The following is an 18,740-nucleotide window of genomic DNA, read 5'->3' as shown; positions in this document are numbered from 1 at the left end:
GCTGCAGCGCTTATTGTGCCACCCTGGGACAGCCATACAAACTGACACCACCAGACCACTACTGTAGTCTGGGTAAGGTGGTGCTAGCACCCCTTACAGGGATATAGGTACCCTATAGCCCACCCCAATACAACACATATACTCTCATAGGTCACCCCTATAGCAGGCCTTGGTAATCCTACAAGGCAGGGTGCTGAGGTATGTGTGAGGGGGGACCCCTACGTGAGTAGGGCCTCTCTGCAACCTTCGTAAAATCATTGCTGGGTTGTTTGTAGTGTAGCCATACCATATACTCTTTATCGCAATAGACTAATAATGCGGTTACTTGAGAATGGCTACACAGAACCATATCGTGTTTGGTGTCAAACATGTAGGAATCATACCCCCAGTCCAGCCATGGGCATAAGGGTACGATTCCCCCCTGCTAGAGGGGCGATATGGGAAAAGCGGCAGAATTTAGACACCAATTTAAAAGTGCACAAGTAACACAAAATGGCTACTGCCCGCCACCTACACGACCCTGGCTGGCTGTTGCTGGGGAAAACCCCAGCCTCGCCAGCTGGACAATAGGGCTCCTGTGGCAGGGAGGTGCTAGCATCTCCCCAGACAGGATAATGTGGATTGGAACAGGGTGGGTGCACCAAATGTCCTTTCAGAGTTGCACGTAGGCAGCTGCAGAGACCTCATTCTGCATACACCGCTTGGAACCGGTTCAGGGGCATCCTGCCCCTCGCCCAGGCGGGAAACACACAAAGGGGAGAGGGTGTAGCCACCCTTTCCCTCCTCACCTCTCATTGGTGGACACTACTCTGGACACTCCCCTAATCTTGGGGATAAAGGTGAATAACGTGGCCCCAGAGCCTCAGATTAATCTTGAACTTTACAGTCTTGACCTTCGACTTGCTGCTGCCCAGCTGACGGAAGAAATCTCCCTTGGGATAAAGGAGTTAGCCCCATGCTTGGCAGGCACCTGAAACACTGCAAGTGACCCGGTTGGAACTTCGCTGCTCTCACGAACTTCGACGACTTCCAGAAACCTTGAGGTGGGTTTCCAGCGCATCCCAGAGGCCAGTGAGTGTGCTCAACGAGTTTGGGCACCGTGGACCGCGTGGGTGCCGAGATCCCCAATACCCCAGGACACCGGCCACTTCTTGCGTAGCACACGACCCTGACTAGTGGGGAAGTTGGGCTTTGGCCCGTTTACGAGCCAACCACTCTACAGCAATTGTGCCAAAGATCAGCGCCCTAGCCCCCTCCGGTGGCCCGTGGGTGCCATTTTACGCACTCCAAATTGCCGCCTCCCGCGGTCCCTTGTCTCTCGACTTGTGGGCCCTAGCGGAGGTCTATCTCTACAATCAAGAGTTCCCCTGGTTGCTCCAGGCCTGCTCTACAGTCTCCTCGAAGGAGACCTCTCCCAGACCTCGTGGGTCTGCACTGTAGCCGATTTGTTTATTCTTCGTGGGTTGCGGTTGCCAAGGCTTAGTGGATCCAATCCGGACACTAACACCGCAGCGACCCTCATCCGACGTGGGACAGTCGCCCTCCTGAAGCTGGCCTTCCTTGAAGCATCCCGGAGCCCGTGGCTGCAGATCCAAGCTACACCACTTTCCACCTGAAGCACCCGACATCGAAGGGCTCTTTGCTTTGAGCCTCCTGGTCACTTTGCCGTGACCCAGACTCTGTCCCCTCTGCGTTCAGGTTCTTCTCTACAATCTTCACATCTTTGATCTTCACGGCATCATCGACGCTTTTGGCTAGCAGAACTTTTGACTATTTTCCCATTGAAAATCAGCCCGCGACCCGACAGCAGAAACGACCTATGCACCCGGCTTTCCTGGGGCAGGTAACAGTGGTACCTCGGTACTCTCGTGGTAGTGGGCTCCTCAAAAGCTTAAGTCTAAAGTTTTAACTTTGTACTCCTGCTAGAAGTATTTTTAATCTGTTTATTTCCAACCACGACATTCTCCATAGGCTGTAATAGAGATCCCGATAGCAGCTACTTGCACTGCACGCACCTTCCGTGGGTCCCCTTTCTCATAACCTGAGGTGGATTCTTAAGGACCCAGCGATCCTGAATGCCCTAGGCATTGCCTGTAGAATTGTCGTGGTTCTTATACCACTTTTTTAGTATATGGTTTGGTCCCCCCCTGGGGCCCAATGTTAATAGTGCTATTTATTGTATCTATCAATGCTTGTTTGATATTGTAACTTTGCCACAGCTTCATAAAGAGACTGTGGGATTCTGTCTAGAATAAATACATATATTTAATATATACCTGTGTGGGCTACTCTTTCATTTGGTTATTCAAGAGGTTATTATGGAAAAAACAATAAGCTTAACACTCCTTCAAGACTTAGCCTGAAGGCTGCTCTCCACAGCTACCACTAGGATAGCTTTCTTTAAAGGTTGTCTTAAACCTATCATCAATAAGAGTCGAATTGGACTGGTGCAAGGTGTCCCTATAACTAGGAGACAGCATATGCCAGGCCAACGTCTCACATAATTTTACTGTGGACTATTGTTCTATGTTTCCGCCCCTTAATTTACTTTCCCATAGCTTTATTCACACCTGCATTTCGCATTATGATCATTACAAGTTATACAATTTATTCAAAATTGTTGCTTTTGTCCGGTTCAGGGGTTTATTTTCCCAGGCGTCTTCGCCTAATGTGGCCTTGGCTGTGTTTCAAGTTTGTCATCCCAGTTTCCGGCAAGTTTCTATGCGCATGCGCGCGGATCATGTGAGGTAGGAATTTCAGTCACCCTTCGAGGCCCAAACGTGAACTAGTAAAGTCAGAAAAAGACACGTTTGAATGTAACAATAAATGATTTCATTGTATATCACTTATTTCGACTCTATTCCCATTTGCTTATTTTATTCTTTTGCATTAGTGTTTAATTGAACTTATGAGTTTTAGTTCAAGCAGTAGTATATGCGTTAACGTGACTTTCAAGCGGCCATTTTTAGTGCTATTGCGCAGCTGCAAAGTTTTCCCACCAAGTGACAGAATACGTCATACTACGTAGATGCAGTAAACACATGCGCAATGAAGTTCCCGCGTTTTTGGCGGCCATTTTTAAGACACTCCGGTTACTTGTTAGTAATACACATAGGAAAGCTTCCCCTGGATACTGTATGTCGTGTCTAATGCAATGTTAGTATTTACAAAACGTGTTGGTTACGTGGTTACATGTTATTTGAGAGGATTGCATACAAGCAAGTTTCTTTAATACGAAACCTTGCTCCATCACCCCTCGTGTTTAAGTGCTGTCGCATCACAGCGCTTTCTTTATTCCAACTATCAGCCATGCTGGACACGAGCCCTCCTGCTGCACAAAACGGCTCAAAGCAATTGACAAAGCCAGTAGATGTCCCAAGGTGAGAACTGTTGGCCTTGCCAAACCTTGTTTTGTTTTAGTAACCGCACTTCTCTGTCTCATTTGGTGCTCCTATGATTACAATCTATAGCTAAAACCTTTGATTGAAAAAGGCTGCCAGCATGCTGAACTTTGAGGTTGGCCTCGCTGAGTTCAGGTTTCTGACTGACGCGATGGGGTTATTTTGGCCGGTTGGATTTTGGATACCATTGGTCACTTATGTCTATTCGTAGGGCAATGGTCGCTCATTTTTGGTCTCTTGACATTGCATTGACATCTATTCCTTTGTGGGTCAAGGTTGCTACCAGTTTGTCTTGTTAATTGTTGATAAGGGATCGATATGTCAACTTTTCTGTCTTAACCACATTCACATTGGCTGCTGGACTTTGAAAAAGCCTTTTGGATTTATTGTTATGGGGGTGTATTTTGTAATTGATTTTCCGATAGTTAACCCCTTCAGCGCTCATGACGGAGCCACTCCGTCATGAGCCACGGGTGCCGTGTGCTCATGACGGAGTGGTTCCGTCATGCTGTGGCCGTTGGCCGCCGCTCCTCCCACGCTGCGCTGATTCCCCGCCTGTGCGGGCGATTAGCGCAGTGGGCGGAGTCATGACGGAACCACTCCGTCATGAGCACAGCTCAACCGTGGCTCGTGACGGAGTGGCTCCGTCATGAGCACAGCGCCACTGCGCTGCCCCCAAACCCACCCCAGCGCTGCGGTGGAATTCCCGCCGCAGCGAAGGGGTTCAGACATCTTTGTGATTATGGGAACTATATTTGTTTATTTGCACATTGTTCACTTATATTGCACTCGCACTGTGCCATCACCTGTATCACCTTTCCATACATTGGATTTGTTTTTTTACTTATGATTATACTGAGTAATTAAATCTAAGAATTCCTTGAAACATTTATTTTGATAGCAAGGTCATTGTATGTGATAGTGATTTCCTTTGGCACACTACTGTACTTGTGGCCTTCATTACCTTGTTTCCAGGTGTTCCTTTTCTTTCTCTGAGAATGCCTTCTTGAGCAAGGATGTAAACGGAGCAGCTGGCACCTGTATAGCTAAGCTTGACTTCACTACTGCACCCCTAAACACTAAAGATTTTGTGTAAGAAAATTAAAAGCACCAAAGATACCTTTTTAGGTCAGGCATTAGTTTTAATTAAAAAAGTATGTACGCTATACACAATTATTTACAGGGGCTTTCGGTCAGCCTTGTTTTTTTTTTAAAACTTTTTTTTTTCCAACAAAATTGCATTGGTACATAGCATTTTCATAGCCGCATTAGTGGTCCCAAAACAAGAATCTGCCATCCCTACATTCCACATTTCGGTCAGCCTTTTAATCCATTGGTCTGCTGTAGTGTCTTTCACATTTTTTAAAAAAAAAAACACATTTAACAAATGTTAAAGTGATATAATAGTTAGACCATGCATCATCCCAACACCTATCATAAAAAAACACTGAATAAACCAGTTATAATTTAGTCAAAAAACGATAACTTCCACTCCCACTGTGTGTTGGACTTTAACTGGGCCTTGTGCAAATGCCCAATCCACATTCTTGTTATATTTTTTTGTTTTACATTTATTCACAGGTGGGGAGAGGTCTTTTTAGTACCCCCAGAGGCGCCTGGAGGTTTGGGGGGTCCGTACCCTGCTCCCTTATGCCATTAAAAAAAAGAAACTTTTTCAAAGCACAGCATTTTCTTCAGAGTTGTGGCTTGCCAAGCAGATCTCTCAGTATTACCACAGGTACTTTGGTACCAAAAATATACCTTACTTCCGCGCATCCCACCATTCCATCTCTCAAACACAAATTAACCAAGGACATCAAAAGCTACTCAGGGAAGAGGTCCAAGCTCTCCTTCTCAAAGGGCCATTGAACCCATTACTTACCATCAGCAGGACCCAGGAATATACTCTCTCCTTCCAAAAAAAGACAGTTCTGGACCACAGACCCCATAACAAATAAATTCTCTCAGAGCACTTTCACATGGTTACTCTTCAGGACGTCATCCTACTGCTACAACAAGCCAACTTCATGCCCTCTCTCATCCTGAAGGACGCTTATTTCCACATACCAATCCACCCGGCACATCACCGGTATCTCAGGTTTGTAGTCACTGGAAAGCATTACCAATTCAAGGTGCTACCCTTCGTGGTCACCACTGCACCCAGGGTGTTCACCAAGTGCCTTGCGGTAGTGGCTGCATATCTGCGCCGACAAGGGCGTTCATATGTTCCCTTATCTGGCCGACTGGCTCTGCAAAAGTGCCACCTGTCAAAACTGTCACGAACACACTCCGCTCATAATAAACCTTCTTCACCAAGTAGGAAGGCTTTACCATCAATGCTACAAAATACCACCTCCAACCCCTCCAGACACAGCCCTGTCTGGAGTGCAATCCTCAACTCAAAAGTTGGAATGGCTTATCCAAATGCTGCCAGGATACAGTCCTTAGAGGCACTAATCCCTATCTTTCAACCAGACAACCAAGTCACAGTCAGGACAGTTATGCACCTCCACGGCATGATAGCCTTCTGGATTGCCATAGTACCCCATGCAAGGTTAGACATGCGTTTGCTGCAAGAGTGCCTAGTGCACCAGTGGTCCCAAGTAAAGGGCCATTGGAACGATCTAGTGTTGATCAGCCACGCCACGTGTTGCTCTCTGCAATGGTCGAACACCAACAATCTGTTGCAGGTGCAGCCTTTTCTCAACCTAGTTTCATACAGGGCCATTGCAATTTACTCCTCGCTTACAGGATAGGGTGCGAACTCACAGGATCTGATTGTACAAGGCCAGTGGCAACCCAGACAACAGGGGCTCCAAATCAATTACATGGAACTACTATCTGTTCACCTTGGGTTGAAAGCTTTCCTTCCTGCTTGATTGGCAAAGTAGTCCTCATCAAGTCGGACAACGTGGCAGCCACGTATTATCTTCAAAAGCAATGGGGCACCAGATCTCCCCAGCTCTCACCTAGCCCAGAACAACTGACGGTGCGTCTCTGACACAAGATCCTTCTCCTAGCAGAGTACCTTCCAGGAGTGGACAATGACTTTGCCAACCTCCTCAGCTGGGTGTGGCAGCAACTCCACGAGTGGTAACTCCACATACAAGTCCTTCTCCAGTACTTCCAGTATTGGGGGACTACCCGAGATTAACCTTCTCCACGATGGAAAACGCCAAATTACCAAACTTCGCCTCCAGGTTACCACAGTCCAGGGGCAATGCACTATGGATGAGTTGGTCAGGGATATTTGCTTATGCTTTTCCTCATATCCCTCTACTTCCGTTTGTGGTTTAGAGGCTTTGGCAGATGTCTCTCACTCTTATCCTGGTGGCTCCCACCTGGGTAACCAACCATGGTTCACCAGCATCCTCGAACTGTTAGTGGTTCCACACAAGAGGCTCCCCAACAAGCCGGACCTTCCCACACAGAACCATTAAGAAATCAGGCACATAGGTCTCTCAAGCTTGCAATCTGGCTGCTGTAGTCCTAGAATTTAGAAAACCTTAATCTTCTACCCAAATGCATAAGCATTCTTAAAGAAGAGCACAGGCCTACTTACTGCTAGTGCCTCTTACGCTGCCAAGTGGAAGAGGTTTGTCTACTGTCATTGAAAACACATTGACCTCTTAGCAGTCAAAGTGCAAGACATTGTCTGCTACCTACTTCACTTGCAAACCTGTGGTTTAGCTTTCACATCCATACGACTACACCTAGCTGCTATGGCCGCCTACCTTCAAAACAGACAGCCTCTACAGTGGAGTTGCGACATAGTGGGGTGGAAATGAATGAAACATTTACCGCTGTTGAAGAATTGTAAGAATAACGAGTCACTGTGTTGTCTGTGTAGTTTATTTAATCATTCATGCTAATTGTATACCTGAAGACATGCCCAGCCTTGAAGGCATTGCTGTAATGTTTGTGGTATTTCTCAATAAAAACTGTTTAAATAAAAATTAAAAAACAGACAACATGTTTCATTCTACAGCATTCCAGTCATTAAAGCTTTTATGGAGGCTCTCAAAAGAGTCATTCCTCCTCTAGTCCCACCAGCACGGACATGGAGTACTACAGTGTTGTATTGATAAGACTCATGGGCCCTCCATTCGAACCCCTCCACTCCTGCCCTCTTCAGTTTCTTTCTTGGAAGGTAGCATTTCTGGTCACCATCCATCACTTTACTCAGGCGTATCAGTGAGCTTCAAGCACTAACCTTGGAAGAACCCTTTCTTCCAAATACACAGGGATAGGGTTGTTCTCCGCACCAACCCCAGATGTCTCCCTACAGTAGTCTCACAATTTCACCTTGATCAGTCTGTTGAACTTCCAGTTTTTTTCCCTCAACCAGACTCAGTTGCGGAACGACCTCTCCATACCGTAGATAAGAGCCCTTGTGTACTATATACTATATCGACCGAACTAAACCCTTTAGGCAGACTCAACAGTTCTTAGTGGCCTTCTCCACACCCCACAAAGGGAGGCCCTACATAAATCAGGCATTGAATTGTAAAATGCACGAAGGCATTCTATGCTAAAGCTATAAGAACCTTGCCCGTTCCTACTAGAGCCCACTCCACTCAGAAAAAAGAAGCCTCTGTAGCCTTCTTGGGGAGCATCCCTATAGCTGACACCTGTAAAGCAGTTACCTGGTTCACACGCATACTTTTACAAAACATTATTTTGTAGATTTGCTAGCCCGCCAAAAAGCCAATGTTGGCCAGGCAGTTCTCCGAACACTTTTTTTCAATCCACTGCAGCTTCTTCGGGCTAGCCACCATTTTTCTGGGAGGCCTGCTTTACAGTCTATTTCATAGCATGTGAATCTACAGCCACACATGCCTCAAACGGAAAATGTTGCTTACCCAGTAAGCTTCTGTTCGTGGCAGGGAATGTTGTAGATTCACATGGGCCCACCCTCCTCCCCGGAACTTGTGGCTGTTGCTTTCCTCTTTCTAGGTTATGTATCGATTTCATTTTTCTGTGTGGTTTATTAAGTGTTTCGATTATGTTTTTTAACACTTTGCAAATGGGTATAAAGTTTGTTCAAGTGCCAATAAGTTTGAGCAACAAAAAGTAACAAATCAAGCAATGTTCTGTTGTTGTGGTGTAGTTCATTTTAGTCACAATTGTTATGTTTTTGGTCTTTTTCATATGTAGCGCCACAAGTGGAATTGTATTAAACAGAAGCTGCACTTCTGCCACATCACCTGTGTACTTTATTTCTAAATGTTACCACCAACTGAATTTGTTACAAGCATGCACAGAAAAATATTTATTTTGTCGTTTTTTTTTAGACGGCAGAAACCTCTGCATGGGTTGAAGCAGTTACTGAAGATGGACATACATACTACTATAATGCGGAAACCAGAGGTAAACCAAATTATACCATTATCAAGGCTTTGTCTGAAAACTATTCCATCAGTTTTCATGAGGGCAGTGATCAATCAGTCAGGGAATTATAAGCGCACTACTCACCCATGAGGGTCTCAAGGCGCTGGGGAGGGGGGGGGGGTGGGGGGGTCCGCAGATCTGTTTAGCCGAAGAGCCAGGTCTTGAGGATCTTCCTGAAGGTGTTCAGGGAGGGGGCGCGTCTGATGTCTGCCGGTAGCTCGTTCTAGGTCTTGGCTGCAATGTGAGAAAGGGATCTTCCGCCTGCTCTGGCTCTGTGGATGCGCGTGGTTTCGGCCAGTGCAAGGTTGGAAGATCGGAGGTTTCTTTTGGGTACATGAAAGTTGATTCTGTCGTTGAGGTATTTGGGTCTGTTGTTGTGTAGGCAATAGTAGGCGTGAGTGAGGATTTTGAAAGTGACTCTTTTCTCCACGGGGAGCCAGTGGAGACTTTGTAGGTGTTGACTGATGTGTTCGTGTCTGGGTATGCCGAAGACGAGTCTGGCGGCGGTGTTCTGTATTGTCTGGACTGGAGTTTGCGGAGTAGGGACTTGTTGATGGCGGCATAGAGTGCGTTTCCATAGTCCAGTCTGCTGGTGATGAGTGCGTGGGTGACTGTCTTCCTTGACTCAGGGGGGATCCACTTGAAGGTCTTGCAGAGGATGCGGAGGGTGTTGAAGCAGCCGGAGGTGACGGCGTTGACCTGTCGGTTCATGGTGAGTGATAAGTAGAGTACAATGCCGAGGTTCTTTGCGTGGTCTGAGGGGGTAGGTGGGCTTCCGAGGGCAGTCGGCCACCAGGTGCTGCCCCATGCAGAAGGGGTGGTACCGAGGACGAGGACTTCTGTCTTCTCAGCATTGAGCTTCAGGCAGCTGTTGGTCATCCAGACTGTGACGTCTTGCATTCCTTTCTGGAAGTTGAGTTTGGCAGTGGTGGGGTCATTGGTGAGGGAGAGGATGAGCTGGGTGTCGTCGGCGTAGGATACGATGTTGAGGCCGTGTTGTCAGACGATGGCTGCGAGGGGGGGCATGTAGATGTTGAAGAGGGTGGGGCTCTGGGATGAACCCTGTGGGACTCCGCAGGTAATTTTTTGTGGGGTCGGAGAGGAAGGGTGGAAGTCTGATCCTTTGGCTTCTTCCGGTGAGGAATGATCGGATCCAGTCCAGGGCTGTTCCTTGTATGTTTGCGTCGTGTAGTCTGGTGACTAGTGTGCGGTGGGAGACGGTGTGGTGTCGAAGGCCGCTGATAGGTCAAGTAGGATGAGGGCTGCGCAGTGGCCTTGGTCCAGGAGGGTGCGGATGTCATCTGTGGCGGCGAGTAGGGCGGTCTCTGTGGTGTGGTTGCTTCCGAATCCGGATTGAGAAGGGTCGAGGACGGCGTTCTCTTCAATGAATCATGTCCATTTCCTGTTGACTGTTTACTCTGCAACTTTCGCTGCGAAGGGGAGGAGCGAGATGGGCCAATAGTTCTTGAGGTCGGTGGGGTCAGCTGTGGGCTTCTTGAACAGAGGTCTGATTTCTGCGCGCTTCCAGTCGTCTGGAAAGGTGCCTGTTTTGATGGTGCGTTGTAGTTCGGGTGCGATGGCAGCTGCGGCTCTGTGGTAGATGTGAGGGGGGCAGGGGTCGGTGGGGCCCCCCCGAGTGGATGGTTTTCATGGTCGAGGCGGTGTCTTCGGCCGTGATCGGTATACAGTTGGAGATTGTGGGCTGGCTGGTGTTTCTGGGGGGCGGGGGGGCCGTCTGTGACGCCTAGTGGATGGTCGATGAAGTTGTCGTAGAGGTTTTGAGCTTGAGATGGAAATAGGTTCCAAGCTTGTCACAGAGGTCTTGGGATGGGGTGACGTTCTATGAATTGAGATTGTGATGAACAGACTGGGTGAGGTGTGCTTCAATTTCAATATTGTCTGCAAATAAACAGCCAATTACTGGAAAGCCCTAGTTATTTATTTACACCTATTTTGTAAAGTCAAGAGAACCCTGTGAGTTCATCCAAATAACTCACAGAAGTTTTGTTGTGAAGGATATTTTACTTTGCTCTTGATAATGGAAACACATTTGCTCAGATTGGTATTGGCGGAAAGGAAAATTTTCTACAGTGTGTGATATTGTTTCATGTCGACAGACACCATTTAATCAATTCTGAGCTTTATTTTTGCAAAATAGTTTCCAGGCTTGTTAGTCCATTTGGTTCAGTTGAAGCAAACAAATGCTACAAGTCTCAGAATCTGCCAGTTTGGAAATAGGTAAACCCAGGACTGAATACCGTGTGTCCTTCTACCAAAAAGTGATGTTGGTGAACTAATTCATACCAAAATCACTCACTGGGCTTTACACTTTTCTTTCATTTTGTAAACCCTTCAATGGTAAATTCTTGTGCCGTGTTAGCAAATTAGTAAGCTATGGTTAAATTATTCTTTAAACAAAAGTTGTGAAATGCTGTTGTATATATCAAATATTTGTTGTGGCATGTGCTGTTGTAGATCACATACTTTGCATGCTCCTGCCATCTACTGTTGGATGCAGGAATTGGCAAGTTGTATGTCTTCTCAAGATCGACGAATTCTTCGATCTCTCATGGTTGGCTCCTCCCTTAGTCCATAAAGCATCGGACTCCACTTCAGGTTGTTTTTTCTACCACCGGGTTTTGGCGTTTCAGCTTAAGTTTCGGGACCTTTCAAAGTTTCGCCTTTTACTTTTGGCTCCAGTCATCAAGAAATCCTCAGCTGAAGGAACATGGCGGCCGCTGTTTGAACGGCCGCGGGCGCTCCTCTCCGTGCTCCGTGCCACCGGTTCCTAATGGCTGATCCTGAGACGAAAGCGATGTGCTAATATTACCCTGTTTGTCCGCGAATCATGGTGTGTTTCCAGAATCCCTCTTTGTACTCACCGAAGTCCTTCTCAACGCCGACGCTATCGGCGGTCGCGGCAGCAGTCCCAGCGCGGACAGATTCTTTTCGATTTCCTGATTCCTGCGGTCGGATCAGCTGGTGTGGAGGCTGGGTCGTGCACGGTATTCCGTCGGGGAGGGGCGAACTCGGAGCTGCTGAACGCGGTGCCCCCTGTGGAAATACCTAGGTCGATTTTCCCGCTGGTGGGAGGAAAATCCCTGAGTACAGGGGAGACTGTTTTGGACACAGTCAGGGGGGAACCATTACTCTCTAATACTAACGCCTATAAGAATCATACGTCGAGGAATATAGAGGGGGTAATATTGGTTCAACTTCCCCCCTGAATGTATGGAGAATAGGATCCCTGTGCTGGAGGGTGCTTCCCCCCCTAAACTAACCAGATATTCATTAAGGGCCAGGGCGGCACATTTGGATTCCAACAAATTAATTACTCACTCAATTTTTTCGCAGCAGATACCCCCCCCCCCCCAGTGGCCGAGATAAGTATTTCGGATAGGAAAGGGAAGCAGTTTAAGCAGGAAAGATCCTCAGAGGCCTCAGAGATATCCGCTTATTTTCCAAAACCCCAAAGGGGCAAGTTGAAATTAAAAGAAAAGAAGCCTGCGGGTATCAAGATAAGAACTACCCCCTCATTAAAATCTTACTACCAGGTCATGTCTCAAGCCTCTACAAAAGTGAATCCCCGACCTCAATCACAAACTTGTAGCGGCTCTAAAAAAGTATCCTTATTAGAGTCCACTATGCCACATCCACCTACTAGCGCTCCTTCCCCCTTCCCACGAAAGAGAAGAAAGGGCAAATATTGGAGGCTATCGACTCTGAGCAGAACAGTATGAATAGAGAAAATACTTTATCGGAGTCAGGAGATTCAGTAAACTCAGATGCACATTTAGAAGTACATCCTGCTATTACCTTGGTCAACAGATACTCCATTCTGAATTCGCAGAAAGAGGAAGAGCAGGTACAAGGAACGCAGCTAGCTAAAGGTCGGGAAGGAGAGCATGGAATGGATAATCAAGAACTATTAGAGGCATCAACGGAGAGTCAAAATAAGGAAAAGGCAAAAGGGCAATCTGAGGATACGGGTTGTTCCACCAGCCAGTCTCCTAAAGGGTCTCCACCCCTCCATATGGATATCAAGACCGGTCCAGCTACAAGCACGCATTCGTTGGCCGACATCCTCTTAGCATTGAAGGATGAAATGGCAAATAGGTTCACAGTCTCTGAGGCTAATCAAGCGGATTTGGCGAATAGATTCTTGATCTCTGAGGCGAATCAGGCTGCTATCCAATCATCTTGTGAGTTGCTGGCTCAGAAATTGGAACTTGCAACCGCAAGGATAGATGTAATTGAGGAGGAGATCCCAAAGATTAAGAACACAATGGAGGCCACGGCAGCAAAACTGGAAAAAATATCCATCCAGAATAAAGATCTCAAAGACGATCTGGAGAGGTTAGAGAACCACTCAAGAAGAAATAATTTGAAAATTTTGAATGTTCCTGAAGCAATGGAAGGAGACGATATCAAGAACTTTTTGATCTCCCTATTGAAGCGCACCGTTTTGAAAGACCATACTGGCATAGATTTAAGTTATGAAATCCAGAGAGTGCACAGGGATCCATTCAAAAGAAATCCTGGTCGGTTGAAACCCCGGAAAATTTTGGTTAACTTCTTATCTTATTCTGTGAAAGAACTGATCCTATCCGCCGCTTTAAAAGAAGGTGCCATCCCCTCGCCATTTTCAGAACAAGCCCCCTTCTCCTTTTTTATAAGATTTGACATTTCCCATATAACAGCGGAAAGACAATGGGAATTGGGGAAAAGACTCCCAGAACTGAATGGATTGGGGGCAAAGGCCCAATTGAGGTTTCCAGCCACACTGAGGGTGATGTGGAACAACCATATGCACATGATACGCTCATCGCAAGAAGTTGACACCTTAAATGCAAAAATTCAGCAGGACAAACAGGGAGGTTTGTGAGGCCCGTGAGGTGCCTCAGTTAAGTCAAGCTGCTAAGTTAATCAAATAGGTAGCCCGGAGAGGAAATTAGCCCGAATAGGCATTCGCCTTTTGGAAGGTAGGGTTCCTCAGGGAGTAAGGAAGGTAGGGGGTCACGAAGGGTGGAAGGGGAGGGTGCTGGGAGGTGGTGGGAAGAGGGGAGCACCGGGTGGCAGGAAAAAAAGGAAAAAGGAAAAAAAGGAAAAAAATGAAAAATCCTCAATTCACCGATTATATAGAATAAATTGTAAGTGCTGTCTGTTAAGTAATGAATCAACTTCAGAATGATAAAAGAAAAGGGAGGTAGTAAGATTCAAGTTATTTCATGGAATATAAATGGTTTAAGATGTCCGAGGAGGCAAAGATTGATTTTTAAGTATTTAGAGATGCTACCAGTCCAGGTCTGTTTACTGCAGGAAACTCCTCTCAATCAAGAAGAGTCTAAGAGTATTTTCTCCAAACTCCCATGGATACAATCTTTCTGCCACTCCCAACAATCAGTGAACTGCCGCTGGGTCGCAATCTTGGTTAAGAGGGGAATGTCCTGTGAAATAAAATCAGTTTTAACAGATCAAACAGGAAGATGGATTATAGCCCAGTTGGACTTCGGAGGGGAAAAATTGACTTGTTCTTCTTTTTATGGTCCCAATGTGGATGATCCCTCTTTCCTGGTTAAACTACAGGATAATCTTATTTCAGCACCCCCCCCCCCCCCCCCCTGATCGTGGGAGGTGACTTTAATGTGCGGTTGGACCCGGTTAAGGACAGGTCTAATCAGAGTCATACTATTCGGCTCTCCAAGATCTCGAAGGGTCATGAAAAACCTCCTATTAAATATCAATATGGTGGATGTTTGGAGATCCAAGATGGGTAGTGTTCAGGGTTTCACCTTTTATAGTAAAAAGTATCGTCATTCGGCCAGGATAGATTATGTACTGATAAATAAGGAGGCTCTGGACAGGATCCTCAATATCTCCATCCTTCCGAGTCATCTTTCAGACCACGCACCCTTACTTCTGCAATATTCCAGGAGTAACACACGCCCGCAATCAAGGTGGACCCTGAATAGAGTATTTCTCTCAGATCCAGGGATCATCCAGGCAGCTAAAGAGGCTACAACTGAATTTTTTGTTTTTAATATCGATTCTGCCCCAATTGACCAGGTTTGGGAGGCATATAAAGCTAATCTGAGAGGGGTGCTGGGTAGTCAAATTGGAATAAAAAATAAAAAAAAGATCCGGGAATTACAGTCATTAGAGCTAAGAATATCTGCCCTTGAAAAAGAAAGGAATTGTATTAACCCTGAGAGGACTAGGGATATGGATAAGTTGGAGAAAAAACTTGAGGATGCTCGACAGAATCTCAGGATTTTTTTAGACGAGAAATGTAAGGCCCAGTGGCGTGTACGGAATATGGAGAATTTTGAATATGGGGAAAGAGCCGGAGCACTACTGGCCTGGAAAGCTAGATTAGATCGGGCAAAAAACGATATAAATGAACTCATTATAGACAGTAGTGGTACTAAATCCAGCATACAAGTAGAAATGCAGGAATGCCTTCGGTCTCTTTTCTCAAAGTTGCACAGTGAAGACATTACTCCCTCCGCTGAATCAATTAGCTCATGGTTAAAGGATAGGTCCTTACCTATGTTAACAGAAGCCGCCAAAGGTCGGTTAGAAGCACCTATCTCTATTGAGGAGATAAGAGCCCAAATCAAGAGGGCAAAAAATAAGAAAGCGGCAGGTCTTGATTCTCTCCCTAATGAGGTCTATAAATTGTTAGTAGAAGAACTCCTCCCAATTCTCCATACACTCTTTAATGCAGTTTACAGTACCTCCGGGGTGGTCCCTGGATCATGGAAAGAAGCCATAATAGTTTTAATATTGAAACCAGGAAAGAATCCTCTGGCGGCAGATTCTTATCGTCCAATCTCTCTGCTAAATGCCGACTATAAAATCTTTGTGGGCATTCTAGCAGAGAGATTAGAAAAACTGGCACCAAAACTAATAAATATAGATAAGAAGGGTTTTATGGTCGGGAGATCTATCCAGGAACAAACCCAAATCCTGATTGGGAATATTGACTTGGCAGAGATCAGAGGTGACCCCTTGGCGGTAGTGGCCTTAGATGCCGCTAAGGCCTTTGATCGAGTATGTTGGAGCTTCCTATGGGGAGCGTTAGAGACAGCAGGTATAGGCCCGATATTTATTCAGAAAATTGTTATGCTGGGGCATCTGCGAAAATTCTACTAAATGGTTCTCTGATCCCCAGCTTTGAAATAAGGAGAGGAACAAGGCAGGGATGTCCTTTGTCCCTTCTCTTGTTTAATATATATATTGAACCTTTGGCGCAAATGATTAGGCTCGATAAAGATATAAGTCCATTTGTATCACAGGATTATGAAAGTAAAATTGCACTTTACGCCGATGATATTATTATCTACACCAGTGACCCCAATATAGCGATTCTCCGGATTGAGATATTGCTGCAAGAGTTCGGTGCATTGTCAGGATACCTAGCAAATCCGGATAAAACAGAAATTATGTGTTGGAACACTATATATAGCTTAGGTTCTGAGAGTGGGGAGTTTAAATATCTCTGAATAAAAATAGTGAAAGACCTGAAGAAAATACCTCTCCTAAATATAGCCAAAATTGAAAAGGACATAGATTATCTCTTTGCTAGGTGGAAGAACCTTCCTATGACGATATATGGAAGAGTAAACCTAGTAAAGATGTCAGTTCTTCCAAAATTGACATATCTCTTCAATACGATCCCCCTCACTTTTCCACCAAAAATTATTCGTAAAATTCAGGGCAAAATAGGAAGTTTCATATGGGCGCAGAAGAGTGCAAGACTTTCGTGAAAAAAACTAAGAAGAAAGCTTCTGAAGGGCAGCCTGGCCCTACCAGATATTAATTGGTATCTAATCGCATTCCAGTTCAAGGGCACTAGGATGCTATTAACAACTCTGGTAGAATCTAGATGGGGCAGGCTGTTGGGGGAAATGATTTCAGCAGAGGGGGATTATGGACAAAGTGGGTTTCTGTATAAATTCGGGGCCCCCAGATTCTTTAAACGTGTACGCCTTAAAGTTCTAAAAACTGCTTTATTAAACTGGTACAAAATAAGGCGAACTCTGGGTATAGGCTATTACTCCCACTTTGCACCAATTTGGGATTCACCAGGGACCCCAGAGTGTCTGAAGGACGGCCTTGCTATCCCTATAAGAAAGGCGGGTTTGGGGAGATGGTCCGACCTGGTAGACTCAGAGGGGGTACTCCCATGGGAGCTGTTAGAGGCCAAGATTGGCTCCACCCTTTCGAGGTTCAAATACCTTCAGTTAAGATCATGGCATGAGGCAGAAGTGAGTGAAATCAAAGGGAATTGGGACATGGAGCATCTATTTCAGGATCCTCACGTAAGGAAAAAAGAAATATCCCAATGGTATACAAATCTGCTCGAGGCGGAGGATAGAGAGATCCCGCCCCAAGCATCGGTGTGGAGCCCTCTCCCTCAAGTCCACCCCATCGAAGCACGTTATGAATCTTCCTTTAAGTTACTCTATAGATATATAAGGCCTGCTAGGCTGAAAAAAAAAACATTTCTTTGTGCTGAATAGGCTTTATTATACTCCCGCCAGAATTGCTAGGTTTGCCCCGGTCCCGACTCCACATTGCCCCAGATGTAAATATGACAAAGCGGATGATATACATATGTTTTTTGAATGTATAGAATTGTGTTCATTTTGGAGGAATGTGGGGGATATTTTGACTCTTATTTTTGATATAGAATTGGAAGTTGATGTCAACCTTGTATTCTTTGGTTCAAACGACTCTATAAAGGAAGCACTGTCCCAATTAGAAAAGGGATTACTATTATATCTAATTATTTTGGCTAGGTGAGAGATATGTCTAAGGTGGAAGGATCCGACTCCTCCCAATAGAGAAGACTGGGTAAAAGCCGCGCTGAATATGGCATGTTTGAATCAGGAAGACAAGACAGAAGTAGACGGAAACATCTGGTCTCCCCTATTAGTGTGGGGAGGTCGTTTGCAACTGATTAATCGCTAGTGCCATGAAGGCTGAATCCTGGTCCAATGATTACACCTATCCTCAACAGCGTGGGGAATCCCAAGGGGGCAGCGACTAAGGCAGTGAGTCGAAGGGCGCCCAGTTTCTTAATTCTCGGCTTGTAAAATCTGCCTAGGTATAAAGGTGAGATGAGGACAAAAAAAAAAAAAAGAAATCCTCAGCTGTCATTGGAGGACACATTGAGGATATAGCCTCTGTGAAGTCTGCCTGCACAGGAGTTGATTCTTTGCTTTAACTTTGGATGTAAAAGAATGACTTTGTTGGGGAGGGTTATGAAGAATATGGTTTTCCAATTGTATCTTAAATAAAATTTCAAAATCCCGAAGTAGGATCGACATGGAGTTTGCAACTTTTTTAATCAAAAGTTTTGATCAGCAAGACCACGACGAATCAAACTGCTGAGAGTGCCAAATGTTAAAAAAATTAAAAAAAGACCGTCTGCTATCAGAGAAAACGTCACTGGGCCCACTACAGAACGAAGCATCACCACCGATTTGCCATCTGTCCTCAGGCCCGAAGTCTTCAAGGGAACCTTCGAGGAACGTGAGGGCTCATCGGGTATTCCAGTAGCCCAGGAGCAAAAGGCCTGGAGAGTTGACATCTGAGGATGAGCTCGCAACTCTGCAGACAGGACAAAGACAAAACTCAGAGCCCCCATTCTTCAGCCCACGACTGTGAGAAAGTGGCTCTGTATATACTGTTCCCAAATAGGTACAGTGTGTACAGAGTCCACAGTCCCCAGAGGTTTGGCAGAGGCTAAAGTTAGATATAACCTTACTCTCTAAAGTGGTAGCTTGTTCGACGAGCAGTAAGGCAGTATCATAGGACAGTGTAAAGCATTTGTTGTACACAGTCAGCAAACGGTCTCACACACTCAAGAACTGAACTCTAGGCCAATGGTTTATATAAAAAATATGTTTGTTTTATTTTAGACCCAACAATAGGTATTAA

At 45.7% G+C, this 18,740-nt stretch overlaps 1 protein-coding gene across 3 annotated transcripts in view; it reads left to right on the top strand.

Annotated features, from left to right (window-relative positions):
* WBP4 (WW domain binding protein 4) overlaps positions 1–18,740 on the top strand; it is a 304,942-nt gene that overhangs the window by 177,287 nt on the left and 108,915 nt on the right. For all 3 annotated transcript variants that reach the window (XM_085621969.1, XM_085621967.1, XM_085621968.1), the window contains exon 7: positions 8,696–8,771. In XM_085621969.1, coding sequence (XP_085478095.1) covers positions 8,696–8,771 — 76 coding nt within the window. The remainder of the gene's footprint in view (positions 1–8,695; positions 8,772–18,740) is intronic.

This window comes from Triturus cristatus, chromosome 8 (genome assembly GCF_964204655.1).
Source record: "Triturus cristatus chromosome 8, aTriCri1.1, whole genome shotgun sequence".
NCBI classification, from domain to species: domain Eukaryota; kingdom Metazoa; phylum Chordata; class Amphibia; order Caudata; family Salamandridae; genus Triturus; species Triturus cristatus.
This window is presented reverse-complemented; position numbering and strand designations above follow the sequence as displayed.